Source organism: Pseudorca crassidens, chromosome X (genome assembly GCF_039906515.1).
Source record: "Pseudorca crassidens isolate mPseCra1 chromosome X, mPseCra1.hap1, whole genome shotgun sequence".
Lineage (NCBI taxonomy): Eukaryota > Metazoa > Chordata > Mammalia > Artiodactyla > Delphinidae > Pseudorca > Pseudorca crassidens.
Window position 1 is genome coordinate 25,575,506 of NC_090317.1, and position 19,053 is coordinate 25,594,558.

The 19,053-nt window shown below is 38.9% G+C and overlaps 1 protein-coding gene across 1 annotated transcript in view; it reads left to right on the forward strand.

The window, feature by feature from the left end:
- Positions 1-689: 689 nt before the first annotated feature.
- Positions 690-19,053, forward strand: part of TENM1 (teneurin transmembrane protein 1) — a 361,765-nt gene continuing 343,401 nt past the window's right edge. Inside the window, exons 1-2 of the mRNA XM_067722679.1 lie at positions 690-720; positions 1,393-1,633. Coding sequence (XP_067578780.1) covers positions 690-720; positions 1,393-1,633 — 272 coding nt within the window. The remainder of the gene's footprint in view (positions 721-1,392; positions 1,634-19,053) is intronic.

The window sequence follows — 19,053 nt, forward strand, 5'->3', positions numbered from 1 at the left end:
AAATATACAAGGGTAGCTGACTTTCTAAAGGAATTTTTTGTATAAAATGAATGATCACCACTCCTTATCTTTTGTACAGTTGCGTTCTTCATATAGCAAGCTTATTTAAAGGGAGAGCCACCTGTACTAGAAAACACAGCCAAGAATTTGTCATGCTCTTGGGGCACTAGTATCGTTTTAAAATACGAAAATGATGCCTGTGTCTTCAAAATTCAAGTTTGAGGTGGAAGGGTTGAAAAGAGTGATTTTTTTTTTTTTTCTACGATCAGCCACTGCAAAGTGAGTCTCGGCACAAACCAGCTGAGCCCTTTGCTGGGCATCGGAAGTCTGTGGCATTTTTCTGCTTTTCAACTCTCAGTCATTTGGGAGGTGGGACAAAGCCATGCTGTCTACAAAGTTCATCTGGAATGTGCTGGTGTTACAAGAAATCACTTGACATCTGCTACGTTTCTCCCGTGAAAGAGAGATGGTTATCAACTACAGTAGTGATTTCTTTTCAAAGAGGTTTAATTGGGGTATTTCTCATGGGCCAAATTCTAACTTACTGTGTGTACGTGTGCCTGCCAGGAAAACGGAGGAAAAATACCAAACAATAACAACAACAGAAGTCTGAGGACCGCTGTCCCAGGCTGCCCCCTCTGCAAACAGGCAGAAAGAACAGTCTATCTGCTGCCTAAGCTGCAGCTAATATGGTAGAGCTTCTAGAAGGGTGTGGCAAAGGTGGGTGGAGTGTGGACTGTGCTTTGCATGGCCATGGAAATATGTGTAACAACCTAAACAAACTCCTTCTAGCCTCCCTTTTATAAGTAGCACTCTGAGTTGGGGGGCTGGCGGAGAGATTAGTCTCACACAGTTCAGTTACACACTTGTGAGCTGTTTTTCCGAAGTATGGATTTGCTCCCATGTAGGCAGGCTAGCATCCTTTCCTGAGGAAGCTAGAAGGTGGCCTTATACTTTTATTTGAAGTGTGGAATGATCTTCCTTGCAACAAATTTGTCCCTTTCACTGGTGTTTTCCGAAGTGAGACTTTTGCAACCGATGGAAATCGGCTCACTTCTGTTCTGTAATTCAGTGTCTTGTTGATGATTTATTTGTTCAGTAGCAGAAACGATGACAAATTGTGTGAGGCGGCCTCATTTACTTTTGAGCTGCTATAGCCCTGAAGAATTTACATGTAAATGCGACTGTGAATGTTTTACATTTCATAAGCGTGCTGCACGTGTTTTTGTAAGTTAAGTGACATTTTTACAAGTAGACTGAACTTCAGACTCTCCCCCCACCCCACAGGTTATATTATTCTGAAATCCTGATAAGTCTGCCGTGCTGTTTTCTTGCCTGCCAAGTGAGAGAGTCTGTGTCTATTTTGTGTTTTTCTCCTTCTCTCCTCTTTAGACATGCAGAGCAGCTCACACAACCAGTTCACCTTCAGACCCCTCCCGCCGCCGCCGCCGCCTCCGCACGCCTGCACCTGTGCCAGGAAGCCGCCCTCTGCCGCCGACTCTCTCCAGAGGAGATCAATGACTACCCGCAGCCAGCCCAGCCCAGCCGCTCCAGCTCCCCCAACCAGTACACAGGATTCAGTTCATCTGCATAACAGCTGGGTCTTGAATAGCAACATTCCGTTGGAGACCAGGTACTTGAGCTATTATTGATCCCACTGAACTTAAATATTGGCACAGGATGATTCCACTGAGTACAGAAACGCATAGACATCTGCAGAGACGCACAAAGACTCACACAGATACACACCCAGATGCCTGGGCAAAAAGGCAGACCCCTCCACAGGCACACAATCTAGATCCAGGCACAGCCACAGACCAAAGCAGACGCCCGTGTAAAGAGGAAACCACAGATGATGCATCAACACCCCTATGGTGGACACCCACAAAAAATATAGGAAACCAAGCAATTACCCAAACTGTCATTGTATCCTCGAAGGAAAAGACTTTTGTCCCTTGTTTTCAGATGCTGCGATATTACAGGAAAATCCAGACACAATTGGAGGAACAGCGATAGTTTACATTTTATTTATTTTAAGATTCTTTGACAAAGTAAGTTGCCTTCAAACATTTTTAAAAACGATTTGCTCCATCGGAAGTCCATGTGTAATTTCAAAAACTTGATTCTGCCTTTAGGATGAAGTTTGATCTTTTGAGCAAAAAGTTTGCCTCTGTTTTTCTGTTGCTTCATATATTAGATTTCCAGATTCCTCCTCAAGTCTTTGTCAGGTGATTAAAGTTCTACTCCTCCACAGTTCTATGTGCCTTGATCATAATAGACTTTAGCACTAGATGCGATTAATTGAGAAATTATTCATCATTTCTAGTTACTCTCTCAAGTCAAAAATTACAACTTTCTATTAAAGTAGAAAAACATTAACTAATAAAACATAGTATTCTGTTATCTTGTTAAACTGAAGGACTTCCCCTTCTATATGTCGTCTTTAGATCTACCACCAAAGGTTTTTCTAAACACATTTGTGTGTAAACACTGTGGGTATAATATATCACTTCATAAGCAATGTCTGGTGTCAACTCTGATCAACTTCTATCCCAATAATCTGAGAATTGGAATGGAAAGGGGAAGACTAATAAACTCACATTATAAGACTATTTTTCTTTAGCAGCATATTAACTTAAATGCCAACCATAGCATCAGAAATATGTCACCACCAACAAACTGATGGCACTATGGCCCAAATCCAGGAAACTCTATATCATCCCTCACTAACTAGATTAAATAGCTTCATAAACTGATATTTCTAATCTTTCCCAAGAGGTAAAATAGCGGTCAGCACCTACGGTGAAGATAACTGAATTATCACTGTGCTAGTGATAAGGTTTGTGTATCGTTCCTTTTTTTTTGATTTTTAAATTGAAAGGCAGGGAAGTGAATGAAGTGAGAGAAGCAGAGAGCAGTGTATATCTTCAAGGAGTTTTCACTGACAGTGCTGATTTACTCACTCTTCTTTTAATTCCTTTGCAGGGCCTAGTGATAGCTAAGAAAGCAGTGGGCCAATCTGGATAACTAGCAATCTTGATAAGCAAACACACTTCTTTCATCTAAGAAGCCAAATAACAGGAAATCTGGAAGGAGGGTGGGGAATGGGCTGAGGCAAATGGGAAGAGAAAACTATTCTTATTTGAAATGTACATCTAGGCATGTTTGTACAAACTGCACCCACGGACCTTCTGTATCTATGCAAGGAATGTATTAATTGGTCTCAGTTTCATAAGACGCAGAGAAGAACATAAGTTTTCATGTGAGACTGAGCAGAGAGAGAGTACCTTTTTAGTACATTTGAAAATATATTCAACGTCACAAAGTTGAATTTTAAAAAACCTAGAAACCCTATCAGCTTGATCAGCAAGGATTTTCCAAATTTATCCTTTACAGTGTTCATTTCACATGTAGTCAATAGAAGGTAACTCTGTGAGTACCCTGGCACTTAATCATGAGCTGTGTGACATACCGCTCTGAGCCTCAGCTCCCTCATCTGTAAACATGAATATAAAATTGCCTGTCTCGGGACTTCCCTGGCAGTCCAGTGGTTAAGACTCCGCGCTCCCAATGCAGGGGGCACAGGTTCGATCCCTGGTTGGGAAACTAAGATCCGCCTGCTGCACAGCGTGGCCAATAAATAAATAAATAAAACAATGGATATGTAAGCCAGCTATACTTCGATTTAAAAAATAAATAAATAAATAAAAATGCCTGTCTCAACAGATTGTTAAGAAGATCAAGCTAGTGTAACAGAATGTGCCTCATACATCATAAAGCATTATAGAATTTAAAGGTAATCTTGCTCTGCCTACTAAGTGGTTACCTGCTTCTGCCTAAATATCTCCAAAATAAGGAATGGACTCATTCCTAAGGCATTCCATTTCATCTCAGACAACTACCGGAAGAGTCTTATTGAACCAAAATCTCCCACCTCTTAACTCTACCCATTCCTCCCAGGTCTAGTTCTAGGGTCTCACAAAATAAATAAAAACCCTCTCACACCTGACAGCCCTTCACTGTTGCTGATACTTCTCTACTAAATGTTTCCTCAGTTCCTTCACTTGCTCTTCACATTAACTGGTTTCAAATCCTCCATCCTCCATTGATTGAGGATCAATCCTCAATCCTCCATCTAAGGTCTCTTCCCTTAGAACATACTTCAGTCTGTCCAGACTGCTCTTGAAGTGTCACAGCCAAGGTTAAATGCAGGTATAGGTTATTAGGCTCTTTGGTTGAAAGGAGCAGAGGTCATTCAGATTGCCTCAAATAATTGAGAACATCTTTTTAAGACTGTTCTCTCTCCCTGGGAACCCAGGAAATACTGGTCAACCCACAAGGAAGGATAAGGCCTATAGATCTCTGGCACCAATATGACTCAGCAATTCTCTGCAGTTTTGCCACTCTCTGTCTTTTTCTTTGCCCAATAGCTTATTGTCAGCTTAATATTTCTTTTGTCTACCACGTAGTTTCTACCTTCTCATAGCAATGTCAGGTTTTCATTGCACTACGTGACTCCAAGTATACTTCCCAGCACCTCTTACTTTATCCCTTCACCGCCTGCTCCATTGCTACCTGCCTAATTCTCCTGCTAGTTCTAGGTTTAAAAACCTAAGAGAGGGGCTTCCCTGGTGGCGCAGTGGTTGGGAGTCCGCCTGCCCGATGCAGGGGGCGCGGGTTCGTGCCCCGGTCCGGGAAGATCCCACATACCACGGAGCGGCTGGGCCCGTGAGCCATAGCCGCTGAGCCTGCGCATCCGGAGCCTGTGCTCCGCAACGGGAGAGGCCGCGGCGGTGAGAGGCCCGCGTACCGAAACAAAACAAAACAAAACAAAAAACCTTAAGAGAGTGAATTTGATTAGCCCAGGTCATCCCTTCTGTACCAGGCAGTGTTTAAGTTTCTTGGCAAGCCCTGTCAGTTATTCTCTCAGTCAGCTGAGACTAAGGGGAGAGAAAGATCATGTGATTTAAAAAGCAACAGTATGGACACCTATGGCTGCCCCTGAGCAAGAGCTGGGAGCAGATCTGAGGTACCTTAGATGGAAGTCTCAGCAGACAATCAACTTGACTGACTCATTCAGGAATTTGTGCTATGACCAACAATCAGATGTCTCCCCGGTTCTAACTAAAAGTTTCTCTTAATGCCGTCTACTCCAATATCAGCATTTTTGGTGAACACATAACACTACTGATACACACCGCAAACATTAAGTAACTAAACTCTTAAAACTTTTAAACGAGTTCTGAGGCTAAGCCACATTTTAGTTATTCTATAATTATAGAGTTGGTGGGTATTTTAATTGTGTGTTTGGGATTGGGAAGATGTAGGTGTAAATAGGTTTAGAGGTTTGATTTGGCCTAATTTGATTTCATCTTGTTAACCTGTGGATATGTAGCTGAATTCTAATTCTGCCATCCAAAGTATTGGGTTGGCCAGAAAGTTTGTTCGGGTTTTTCAAAAGATGTTGCAAACCCGAACAAACTTTTTGGCCATCCCAATATTTGCATTCTATTGCTCTCATAACTGTATCATCTGTAAGTTTGTTAGGTATGTTTTCCTCATTTTTATGTAAGTCATTAATAAAAATGTTATATAGGATAATATTAAGGTCAGAGCTTGGTGGCATACCACTGGAAACCTCCCAGCAGGTTGACATTTATCCATCAGGCAGCATTCTTTTACTAGCATACAACCCACATTTCTCCATCTTGTTCACAGGCATATCATGAGAGACCTTGTCAAATGCCTTGCTGATATCCAGATAGAGTGCCTACATTTTTACTGATCTGCCAATCCAATAATGATATCAAAAATAGAAATGAAATGAGATTTGTCTAACATGACTTGTTCTTAGAGAATTTATGCTGCCTTCTGACGGTTACTACTTTTTTCTTAAGCATTAACAAATCATCCTTTTAATAACCTGTTTTAGGCTTTTGCACTCAATCAACATGATGTCCCTTGCCTAATCTAAGGACCCCATGTGCTTTCTGTCCCTTTTCAAAACCAAAGCCAATACTAAGGTCTCCAGTCTTCTGACATACGTCACCCATACCACAGTCCCAAAACTTTAGCAACTATGACTGGGCCATCCAATCCACAAGACCTCTCACCACTCTGCAATGTAATTTTAATTCATTTAGAACAGTTGAGTGCCTTCTTAGGGACACCTTGCCTATCTTAGGCTTCAATTTATGGTTATGATATTGACTACCCTTTTAAGTCTAGAATCATTCTTTTTCACAAAAAAGATACAGTCATTCGATATTATTCCATGAGTTGCATGTCTATCCTATCCTTGCTCTTCTTGCTCTAAACGTATTTTTTAAAAACTGTTCTGTCGGGCTTCCCTGGTGGCACAGTGGAAGAGAGTCCGCCTGCCGATGCAGGGGACACAGGTTCACGCCCCGGTCCGGGAAGATCCCACGTGCCGCAGAGCGGCTGGGCCCGTGAGCCATGGCCGCTGAGCCTGCACGTCCAGAGCCTGTGCTCCACAACGGGAGAGGCCGCGGCGGTGAGAGGCCCACGTACCGCAAAAAAAAAAAAAAAAAAAAAAAAAACTGTTCTGTCATCTTTAGCAGGTATTTTTCAACCTTTAGGGTCATTTTGGATATGAATCTTCTTGGCATTTTTTTTCACCACGCCCTCTTCTATTTATTTATCCTTGATTTTCATCCCTTTATTTCAGTACATGTTCTTTAGAAATCAAAACTGGATGGAGAGCACCCAGTACAGGCACACTGGTTTCAATAGTCAGCAAAGCTCCCCAGCTGACTCTTAATTCCTCTCCCTTTTTTAGAGTGTCTCCGGGCATGGAATCATACCTACTTCACTTTAGAGAACTGCTTTCCTAAAGTCTAGGATTTTGCTTCATAAAATACTTATGAACTCTAAGCTAAAATGGTTGCTTTCTCTGAAGGTTTCTATTGCCTTCGACTCACCAGTTTCTCTTTTTTAGTCAGTGAGAGAAACAAATATCCTTATCATTTTCTCTACCTTCTGGGAGGTGGAGTTGTCAACAGTGGAGGTTGAAAACTTGTCAGATGTTGGCCTTTAGTTAAAGGATACGTCTAGTGGATGTCTATGGAGCTGAAACCACTCATGTTTACTACACTTACTCTTAGAACACTTTTGGAGCAACTGTGTTGGAGCATCTATTTCCTCCATCTGGCCAAGTGGCTTATTGTAGACTCCCTGATCTCTTCACCAAAATGAATCCTGCTTAAAGGTTTTGCTGTGATATTCAGTACTAGGGAGAACTTGGATCTGATATTAACATCACCACTTCAACTCACAACGACAAATCAGAGTTGTGTGGAGGAGTCAGGCCAGAATAATGGGTAGCAACTATCTTCATTGATTTTTAGCATATTCTGACAGATGGCTGTAGCTTGTTATGAGGCTAACTGCCCTTGGTGGCTTTAGGCCAATGTGACAGTTAACGGGAGCCAATGGGTTATTTTTACAAAAGAAGAGCCAGGGCCATTGGCGGAGGAGATGTTGACAAGGAATGGAAAGAGAAATGAAATCTACATGACCAATGCTTGTTACCAGACTTATACAGCTAGTGTCTATCTTGGGGAAATAAAAATCATTTGGAAGAAATATTCATTAGTGGTGATGGCAGTGATTTAAATATCTATGGGATAATACTCTTCAAATATTAACCCATAAATGTAAGGCCTCTAGTGGTAGTTATCTTTATTTTATAGTACTACTAAAATCTACCTAACATTTATAAGTAAGTTTTCTTTTTTCCCTTAGGGTGTTTGCTGTGGAAAAATAGATTCAGTGATCATTTTTTTCCAAGCTCAGAATATACATATTCAGTGCTTAGATCCAACAATATCGCATGCTTGAATCCTTTAACAGCACTGGGGTTAGCAAAATCTATCTTCAGCCACAGATTTAAAGATTCTTTTTAAGACAAGAAAAGACTTCGTAGGACTAATCTATGACCTATAAATCCTGTTTACTACAGATGAACAGGAATCAACCAAGCTTTTCAGCCTACACCAAATGATGGATGTGGAATATGTTAAATTTACATGAAGGAGAACTCTGTAGCCTTTAAAATATATTTTACATATTGAGAATAAAAATATATCTATAGTAGTCTATTGCTCTTGGACAGTGAAGAGCAATATTTTAGAGATTATCATGATATAGTCTCTAGTCACTTTGGTAGTGATATTATTTTTTTAAATGCTTTTGAATTGACTATCTATAGTTTCAATTGAAAATTAAAACCATAGGCAAACATAATGTGTTTCATTTTATAAAGAAAAGGAATTTAACTATAGGTGAGGTGAAATCTGGTTTTAATATGGAGAATATTTATTTAGCAATCTAAATGTGAATCTAAACAGATATTTTTAAGGAATTATAAAAAATGAGTTGATCGGTGAAATATATAAGTATAGCAAACAAAAAATACATTTTAGAGGAATCTCTGTACTAACCTTTTTGCCCTCCCTCATCATATATACTTCCCTATTCTGGGTTGTATGTTTAAACAAAAATATCCGGTTTTGATCCAGAGACAAACTAGTTCTTCATTGACTACAAAGTTATTTATCCAGTTAATCATAATAAATATTTTCATTGCCATGTCGAGTTAATAGATACTTGTCTGTTGTATTTTACTAAAAGTATAAAATATATTTGAAGTAGCAAAAAATGATTTTCCTGTCAATTATTCTCCTTATTTTCTACAGAGGGGTGCGTGCGTGTGTGTGTGTGTGTGTGTGTGTGTGTGTGTGTCAAAGACATGCTACTAAACATCTCCCTTTGGGAAAATCTAGCTGGTTTTTTATTAATTCCACAACACAAAAATGTTTGTAGCTTTAAAAGCAAAAGACAAGATCAGGTTAAGTCCTGAGGTCTTTGAAATGTCTCTGCAAGAATTGTGAAAGTGTGGTACTGAGTATTCCATTTAAAGAACAGGAAAGCTCAAAAACAATTGCCCCCTTTGGCGAACGAATAAGCAAATAAACAGTAACATCTGCTTCACCATTCTGTTAATTTTTTTGGTACAATATCTGAAGGTATAAGAATGTGTACAATGTGAATATTTTTAATGAAAAACGATTCATTATAAACACTATGAGGAATTAATTCTAGCATGGATGAGTTTTAACAAACTTTGACCAATACTTACTGAGTGCCCACCACGTACCATCCATTGTTCTAGTTGCTGGGGCTACATCAGAGAACAAAATAGACAAAATCTCTGTCTTTATGGAGTTTACATTCTAGTGGGGGAGACAGTTTTTACCCTAAAATGTTGATTATATTGAGACTAATAATACTGTAGGAATTGTGGCCTGGCTAGATGTAATATGGGAGACAGGGGAGAGGGTACGAAGATACCTCTTAGAAGTCTTCTTTTACCTGCCTTCACTTCCCCACAGCAACTTTCATAGAATTGCCCCTTATCTATGGTCTCATAGCACCCTGTTCATGTGTCTGTGAAGACCTTATTCCATTGTATATTTGCACTCGAAATATTTCAGTTACTTGTCTTTGTTCCCCGTTGCAACGTGAGTGAAGGACTATGCCCTTTTTTTACTTTGACTCCTTAGTTCTTGGCTTATATAGTTCAACAAAATTTTTATAGGGTATATGGATAGACCGATAGAGTAAGTGAGCAAGGAACTACAGATGGAGTAGATTTCTGAAATCAGAAACAGTAGTTTGTAGAAGCAGTGAGTTTTATTTTATAAACATGTATGTGGGACATCCAGTTTGAAATGTCCAATATCTAATAAATAGCTGCAAATATGGATCTGTGTCCCAGGAAAGGAAAAAACGTTTTTCTACTCCCACTTACCGAATGCTTTCTGTGTGCCAAATATTGTGCCAAGCCATTATCACATTTATTCCAACTTACGGTTTTTAAAACTGAGGTTTATAGAAGTTGAAAAATGTACCACAAGGTCACCAGTTAGTATGTAATGAAGCCAGCTCATGATAGATGTGGATAACTAAGAATTTCATAGGTAGACATAATAACTGAATTTCTGTGAATGATGGAAGAAATACTGAAAAACCTATAGGAGAGTTTAGTGTAAGAAGAGGACAGTAAACCAAACCGTGGAAACCCTTTTTGGGAGTCCATGAAGGAGAGAAAGCCAGTACAGATGACTGAGGAGTAATCATAGAATAGAACAAAACCAGGGAGAAGAAAATTTCAAGGAGATAGTGATCATGATTTCCAAATGTCTCAGAGGAATTAAATAGGATGTGGATGAGAAAACATCATTGATTCTGTCCATTACAGGCTTCTTGATTTTTAAGCAGCTAATTTCAGTACAGCGGTAAAATTGAAGCAAGGCTGCAGTGGGTTTGAAGAATTGGTAAGAGGGGAGAAAATGGAAATAGAAGGTAGAGTACTGTTTTGAAATGGAACAGTAGATTGAGAAGAAGCTGAATCTGGGTAAAACGTCCTTATAAATTGGAAGGAGGAAAAAGAAAAGGGGAGAACTATATTTAATAAGGAGGTACACAGTAGTCACCAGGATGGTGATGTGATTGACAGAAGGAAACCTACAGACCAAGTTAGAGATCAAGTTTCCTTAATGGTAAAGAATATGGAAACTTGCAGAGATGATCACATAATGCTGAGGAAAACTGCATGATCCCACAGTGGTACAGGCATCCTGGGTTGCCAAGTCTCAACAAGGGCATACAACTGATAATGACACTGCCTTTGGGGAATAATGCATCCCTTAGGTGCCAAAAGTTTGTCTTTGCTAATCTCATACTAGAGGGAGGTATTATACCCTGCTTATTTAAAGTTGACTTTCAAATATAAGTCACATTTCTAAGGGCAAGCAGCTATTATTGGCCAACCCAAGATTATAATTCAGACTTCTGGTCTCCACCTGGCACATACAAAACTCTAGGCAGTCCCCTGTTGTTGATGAAGGTACTCAATAGTGACGTATGCCCAGGGCCTCATTGATGACATAAATGCTAACTTATGACTATTTCCGATTGAACTATCAAAATATCAAGTATGATATAAAAATAATATCAAGATATCATTGATTCTTTTCTTTTGTGGCATTATATTAGTCTCCTAAGTAAATTGATCTTCTTTTCAAATAAAATATTTGCAATCTGCTATTTCCCCCACCGTTCAACCTTTCAACTAAAATAATTGGTTGGTTTTGGTCTATGACAGTCAGATCTTTCAAATCTGTCACTTACCATACTGAATAGTATCATTAACTTAGTTTTATAACACCATGGTTAGTTGCTTTTTAGTAGATACGCTTGTAGCTAAATACTTTTCCTTATTTGTAATACTCAAAATACTCCGATTTTAGATAATATATTGTATATATGTGCATGTGTGTGGGAACACACATGTAGGCATATGTGTATATATAAATATGTATGTATAATTATCTACTGTCCAAAGTCCTTTCACTCGTTATCTCATTTTAAACTCTTAACAACCCTGGGAGGTAGACATAATAGAAATCATGCCCAGTTTAAAGATAAAGAAACTGGGTCTTGGGAAATTTTACTCACTTCTCCCCGTGGCAGTTTTTTACAAGATTTGGAGCTACAGTGCAAGTCTCCATGCAACCAATCCAATATTCTTTGTACTGTAACTATTTGCCTCTGGAATATAAAGAACCCCAAGTCATCCCTTTTTGTCTTTTGGTGAATATTTATAGTTCAGTTAAATTTCCCTGCCTGGAGACATAATCTAGGTTTTATTCTATTTATATTAAAATCTTGATGAGCCTAAATGCCCAGAAAACTGGGGGTTCTGGTTAATTGGATTTGGTGGTTAGCTTAAGGTTAAATAGAACTTTTGAAAAATTACCATTCTTGTTGAAAATCATTCTTAAATGTGAATCTACTTTCCATTTTAATCCAAATGATCATAATTTAAACTTTTATAATTGAAAATCTTACAGTAAGTGAGGGTTGTCATTTTGAACGTGATTTTTTATTGTACAGCACTCTAGATGTAAAAGATATTGATAGGACAAAATGTCTAGCAGTCCCGGGATATCCTTTGTAAATTTTGGATGGCCTCTTGTGAGTAGTTGAAAAAGCACTGAATTTAGAGTTAGAAATCATGAGTCCAAGTCCAGTTCTGCCACTAAATAGTTGTGTGACCTTGATAATGTCTCTTTCTTTTTTTAAAATTTATTTATTTAATTTATTTATTTTTGGCTGCGTTGGGTCTTCATTGCTGCGTGGGCTTTCTCTAGCTGTGGTGAGCGGGGGCTACTCTTCATTGTGGTGTGTGGGCTTCTCATTGCGGTAGCTTCTCTTGTTGCGGAGCACGGGCTCTAGGGCATGGGCTTGGTAGTTGCAGCATGCAGGCTCCATAGTTGTGGCTCGCGGGCTCAGTAGTTGTGGCTCGCAGGCTCTAGAGCGCAGGCTCAGTAGTTGTGGTGCACGGGCTTAGTTGCTCCGCTGCATGTGGGACCTTCCTGGACCAGGGCACGAACGCGTGTCCCCTGCATTGGCAGGCGGATTCTTAACCACTGCGCCACGAGGGAAGCCCCAATAACGTGTCTTTCTTTCTCCCAACTTCATTTTACTCAACAGTCCAGTGAGAGAATAAAGCTAAATGATATTTGACGTCGTTTCTGGCTTTACTAACTGTTATTCTATGGCTTTTGCCTTCTTGTCATTTGCTCCTTGACTCTACTGAGCTTTCCAGTTAGTTGGATGCTAATTAATTGCAAGATTACTAATTCTAGGTGAGGTCCCCAAACAAGTCAGATAAATTTAAGTTGAGAAATCATGATTCCTTTCAGGATTTCCAGTAGCCAAGAGGAAATGAGGAAAACACTATATATCCCTGTGTGTCAGAGGGTAGCGATAATGACAGGCAAGTATAATCAAGAAGGCAGTCTTAGGCCAATGCATGACTAGTCTATGATTCCGTTTTGCCTGATACATAATCGGTATTCAGTAAAAGTTTGTTGAATAAATGAATTTAAGAACAAAAGCCTTCATAGAGAAAGGATTCAACATGCAACACCTTATGCAGAAATTTATCTTGCCTTGGGTCATATTGTGAAGCAGCAGTAGTTTCAATATTTTCTTTCATATTGTCATTCTCTGTCTAATTGTGATATAAATATAACTTCATTTTTGTGTTTCTTATTCAAAGGTAAAAATACAGTCTGTTTTGGGTTTAAGTTCCAGTCAGCCACTACTGTATCGCATTGTGTAAATTCATGATAATTTTTTTCTGTGTAGTGACAACAATGCAGAGAGGAAATAGGCTCAGGTTTAATAATATATTTGCCCAATGGAGATGTATGTTTAGAGGTCAAAGAAGTACATGAAATCACTATACTCTTGAAGTTGGTCTTACCTTGTTGATCTTTCTGTGTTGTCCCTGAATAATTAACATGAACCAATCTTTCTCCTTTGTGTTCTTCAATCCGCTCAGCAGGGAACCAGGGAGAGAATATTTCTGTGGAAGGAAGACCTGGTTTCCACAAATTCTTCTATGCTCAAGTGGGAATATAATCACTGAGTTTAGAGCATGGCACAAAGCTGAATTTGACTGTTTGTTAGGTGGCCTAACCTGAGGGGAGTTAATGCTATTTCAGTTGCTGTGATTATTATATATTGTGCATGTTTGTTTTTTTAAAATTTATTTATTTTATTTTTTTTGGCTGCATTGGGTCTTCGTTGCTGCGCACAGGCTTTCTCTAGTTGCAGCGAGCGGGGGCTACTCTTTTCTGCGGTGCGCGGGCTGCTCGTTGTGGTTGCCCTTCTTGTTGCAGAGCACGGACTCTAGGCGCGCAGGCTTCAGTAGTTGTGGCATGCAGGCTCAGTAGTTGTGGCACATGGGCTTAGCTGCACCGCGGCATGTGGGATCTTCCCGGACCAGGGCTCAAACCCATGTCCCCTGCATTGGCAGGCGGATTCTTAACCACTGCGCCACCAGGGAAGTCCCAACTGTGTATGTTTTAATCAGTAGTTCAGGTTTTGGATTTATGTCTCATGACAGGTTCATGAGGGGTACAGTTTGAAAAGCAATTTAAAAAAATTGAAAGTAGAAAATGTTTTCTATTCTCCATATTTCATAAAGATTTCTTATTTGGTCAGCAGCGTAAATGTTGGAGGTAATTATGAGTGAGTTGTATATGCTCTCTGGTCCTAGGGTTCAGGATATTTGTTTGGATAATAGAACAATCCCAAGTGCAGATAGTCTCAAGGGAGGAACGGCTGTGAGCTTGGGGAGAAAGGCAAGAAAATCTTTCTCTGAGAGTCTTTAAAGAATGACAGATTCCTTCCCATAGGGACATGGAATACTTCAAAACTGCATGTTCCAATCGGAGGAATAGTTTTCAACGAAGGTTTCTCAACCTTGCCCCTGTTGATATTTCAGCCTGGATAATTCATTGCTGTGGGAGGCTGTCCTGTGCATTATAGGCTGTATAGCAGCAACCCTGACCTCTACCCATTAGATGCCAGGGTCCCTGCTCCTCAGTCATGGCAACTAAAAATGTCCCCAGACATTGCCAAATGTGGGCCCATTTGTCCCCAGTTGAGAAACACCCTTTTAGATTAATGGCTAGACAAAATCTATTGTTTCCTTACCTGCTCACTTTACTCACCCCTCTTCAGACTCTTGCAATTTCTTTTTTCCCTTCCCACCTTCCCCCTTCCTATTCCTTTCTTCTTAAGCCTTTGTTGGAGGGTTTAGATAATTCTCCAGTCTATAACATAATTGGGGTTGGAAACCACCGCTATAGATTCAATGTTTGTATCGCCCCAAAATTCACATGTTGAAAACTTAACGCCCAAGGTGATGGTATTAGGTAGGGTTTTTCGAGGTGATTAGGTCATGAGGGAAGAGCCCTTGTTAATGGGATTAGTGCTCTCATAAAAGAGAGCTCAGATTGCTCCCTACCCCCTTCTGCCACATGAGGACACAGCAATAAGTTGTCAGTCTGCAACCCAGAAGAGGGCCTTCACTGGAACCCTACCATGCTAGCACCCTGATCTTGGACGTCCAGCCTTCAAAACTGTGAGAAACATATTTCTGTTTGTTATAAGCCAGCCAGTCTATGGTATTTTGTTATAGCAGCCCAGGCGGACTAAAACAACCACTAAACTAAATCCATTTAGTCAGTGTATCATTGCTGACTAATAGCTAGACAGCCTATAACAAGGGAGGCCAGAGTGACCCCTAAAGCAACTAACAAATGATCTCCTACCCTTGCATATACAGCCATATCTATCTACCTATCATCTATCTATCCATCATCTACCTCTCTATAAAATTTCCTTTCTTATTCTATTCCTTTCTCTTCCCCTACACTCTTCATTCTTCCTATATTCACACTTTATTCTCTCTTTCTTATCTTTATATCTACACCACTCTTGGGCGTTTCTTAGCTCTTCTGATATTTCTAAAAAGCTTACATGAGAACACAGAAGCCTGAAAAAAAATGGCATATTTGGGAAACCGTATATGACATAGGATGTTCAGAGCTTAGAGAGCACGGGAGACAATAGCTGAGGTGAGTCAGAGAGGCCTGCAGAGGCCAAATTATGAAGGCTCTTATAAAAGTAACAGACCTTCATTCAAAAACAGGAAAAACACAGGAAATCAGAAAGAAAAATATATCTACAAATTCTGTTACCCAAAGATAGTTACTATTAAGATTTCCATACGTTTTCTTTGGGGTTAGATTTCTGCAGAATAGGGATTTGAAATTGGAATTGTTGTTGTTTTTGTGTGGGAAGGGACAGCACGTAGTTGTGGTTGTGCTGTATATATGAATTCTGGGTTTTGTTTCCCAACATGGAAAATCACTTATTGCCTTAGAAATTATCTGGTTAACGGGAACAGAAATGCTTTAAAAAACCAAATCTAGTAAAAAGGAGGTTTTAAAAAATGATACAGGATAGTCTCACAGGGAAAGGACAGTGAGTACAACAAGGCCTAATGAGAGATAGAGCTCTCCCCATTGTTCTGTTTCTTTCTGGGGCCACATGCGTGCCTCTCTCTGCACACATGCTCTATTCTCAGGCTTCATTCTAAATGGGATTTTTTAATCTGTTCCTCTGTTCTGCTGCAACTTCAGCTCTGGCTCAAAATGACCTTGCATTTTGGTTTTCCTAGCTGACAGGTTTCTGTGTCTAGATTTCTGAGAGAGAAAGATGGAGAGAGAGAGAGGAAGAGAGAGAGGGGAAGAGAGGGAGGGAGAGAAAATATCATTGTCTCTGAGGTTGGATGTCCAATTCTGGTCCAATTAACTATGACTGTGAGCAGTGGGGAGTGGGTTTGGGAAAGTCATGGATAGGGATGCTCTGTCCAGGGCTCTTTGCAGAGAGACAAAGGTCAGCATATCTAATATGCTTTTATGGTTAAAAAGTCTTAATATTTTTTCTGACGTCATAATGTTCCATGGAATGAATGGACTAGACTCCTTCCATATTTGAATCTGCTCTCTTATGCAAAAGGACATTGAGAATCATGGGTTGGAATTTTTTAGGGCTGAAGACTGGAAGTGTCAAACACCACTTTTTCTCACCCTTCACATTTCACTACCCAGAACTTAGTCACATGACCATACCTAATGGAAATGGTGACTGGGAAATGTAGTCTATCTGTGTGCCCAAGAGAAAAGGAGAACATGGACGTTGGTCAGGAGTGGACAGTTCCTGCCTCAGGCCACATCTTTGATTTTTGAGGCTGATATTTCAGAGGACAGCCGTGCCCTTTGCCAGTTTCTCCCTTAGAGAAACGTTATGCTGAATAGGTTAGAGGACTGATTTGAGTGGCATTTCTTATGTTATTTTATAACATTATAAAAAACATTCTTGCCTTTATTATACATGTATGAGTAAGACTTTCAGAGAAGTGAAAGCTAATGAAAGCAAGTGCTGATCAACATCCTTTAAAAGTTGCATGAGAATGATAATCTAGATTTTTAACCTGAAGAGCTCAGTGGTAAACTCTCAGGTTCTGTCCTTATTATACTCCTTTGTATTTAGTTTGAAACACTCTCTCTTTAAAATAAAATGTCTTTGCTAATATAGATTACAATTCAATAAAAAGAAATGATACAGAAAAGTATACCATGTCAACTGGCTCATAAAACAAACGAGGATAATACATATCTGAGGAAAGTGAGGGTGAATAAAAAGGTAATTAAGGTATATGATACTCTGCCCGCTATCCACTCCTCTAAAAAGAGAAATAAATAAATAAGCCAAGTAACCAGTGAAGACCAATTCTACAAAATCAGCAGGTTGCTCTGGTGAGTAAAATTGGGAATGGACTTTCAGCTTTTATAAAGGGAAGCATAATTGAATTTCTTTATAAAATGAATGAAATTCTCTTAAATCTTAGAAAATTTGGGGTCTGGTTTAATTTTAAACGTGTGCTAATAAATTTTGCCTAGGTTCCATGTTTGTTCCCATTTAAAATGGTTCCCTGGTGGGAAATGAACTCTTGAAAACTGTGGGGTGGCATTTTGTTATGCCTTCATGGAGAAGATGTATAAAATCATAAGAGGATTGAAAGTCTCACCCATCAGTAGCTTTCCAGATTGTTTCTAGTTTGAAAGGATTACAGCTTCCACACCATATCTTGGGACCTAAATTACCTTTAAATACAAAGAGAATGAAAAAATGGTAAGATTACTAATCTAAGTAAATAATTTTTATATGTTGGCCTTATCCTTTTAATACAGGAACGTGTACATTAATAGAAAATACTAATTTGATATTTACCCTTCAAGTGGTGTAGGATTTTTTAATATCGATTTTTAAATTAAAAAGTACATCTATAGAGCATGGATTTAACTTAGAGATAGAGAGGATGACTTGAAAGGGCATTATTATGAAGTGGAGGATAATTGTTCATTTTCATTTATTTTGGAGTCTACTAAAGCATCTTGGTCAAACATTATAGAATATGTAGTATTTTCTTTCTCTAGCATTTATATATATGCCATATATATATATATATATATATATATTCCAACCCTGCTAGCTCCAATGTATCTCTAAATGTCCTGTTACAGAAATGTTTAATTTATATTGGGAAGTCTGATACACTGTTGAATGAAAAATGTTCTGATGTATTCTAAACAAGGAGACGTGACAGTTCACTTTCATAAGTATGTATCCTCCTAATATCATTTGTCAATTCTATAATTAAAAGAGTTGAAATAAATATATCCATAAAAACATATTCAGTGGAATAATACGCTCATATATGTTCATTCTGAACAGAGAAATGCCAGATGATCATGTGATTTAAGAAGATTTTATTACCTTAATGATTAGCAGTAAGAGTGACATCAGGGATGTCATGAGTTAGTATGTGCACAGTGGTTAAGTAAATGGGTTTCATTGTTCGTGCATAGAAGTAAAAATATTTATTAAGCACCTAGTCTTTGTGAGGCACAATTCTAGATGCTGGGGATACAGCAATAAATAAGACAAACGAAATTTCTACTCTCATGTAGATTGCATCCTAGTAATCAGAAAAACTGAAGTAGATTCTATCATTTACTGGTTGCGTGACCTTGGGAAATGTACTTAAACTTAGTAGCTCAACCTCAGCCTCCTAAACTATGACATGTGGATAATATCATCTACTTTATAGGGTTACTTTGAGGATTCAGTGAGAAAACAAACCCCACAAATTACTTTAGCAGAGTGCCTGGCACATAGATGTTCAGTAAGTGGTCATTGCTATTGCCATTATCATTCACAGCGATTATTTCTAATTATTAGTATTTTTATTAACAATAATTCTTTCCTTACTCAGATGTCTCAAATAGAGACGAAATGTGACTCAACTATTTTTTGACTTATTTGTTTCCTTTAGATTATGTGAAAATAAAATGAAAGCTTGTAATTGTCCTTTTATATTCAGGAAACCAGGAGATATTTGCTCACGAGTGAAACAGTTATTTTAGAGTCCCCAAGCCTCATTCATTCTGTACAGAGAATCAAGAGCCTTTAGAAAAAGCAAAAACATCATGCAAATCAATATATATTCATTGAGTACCTTTGAAGTATGAGACAAGGAAC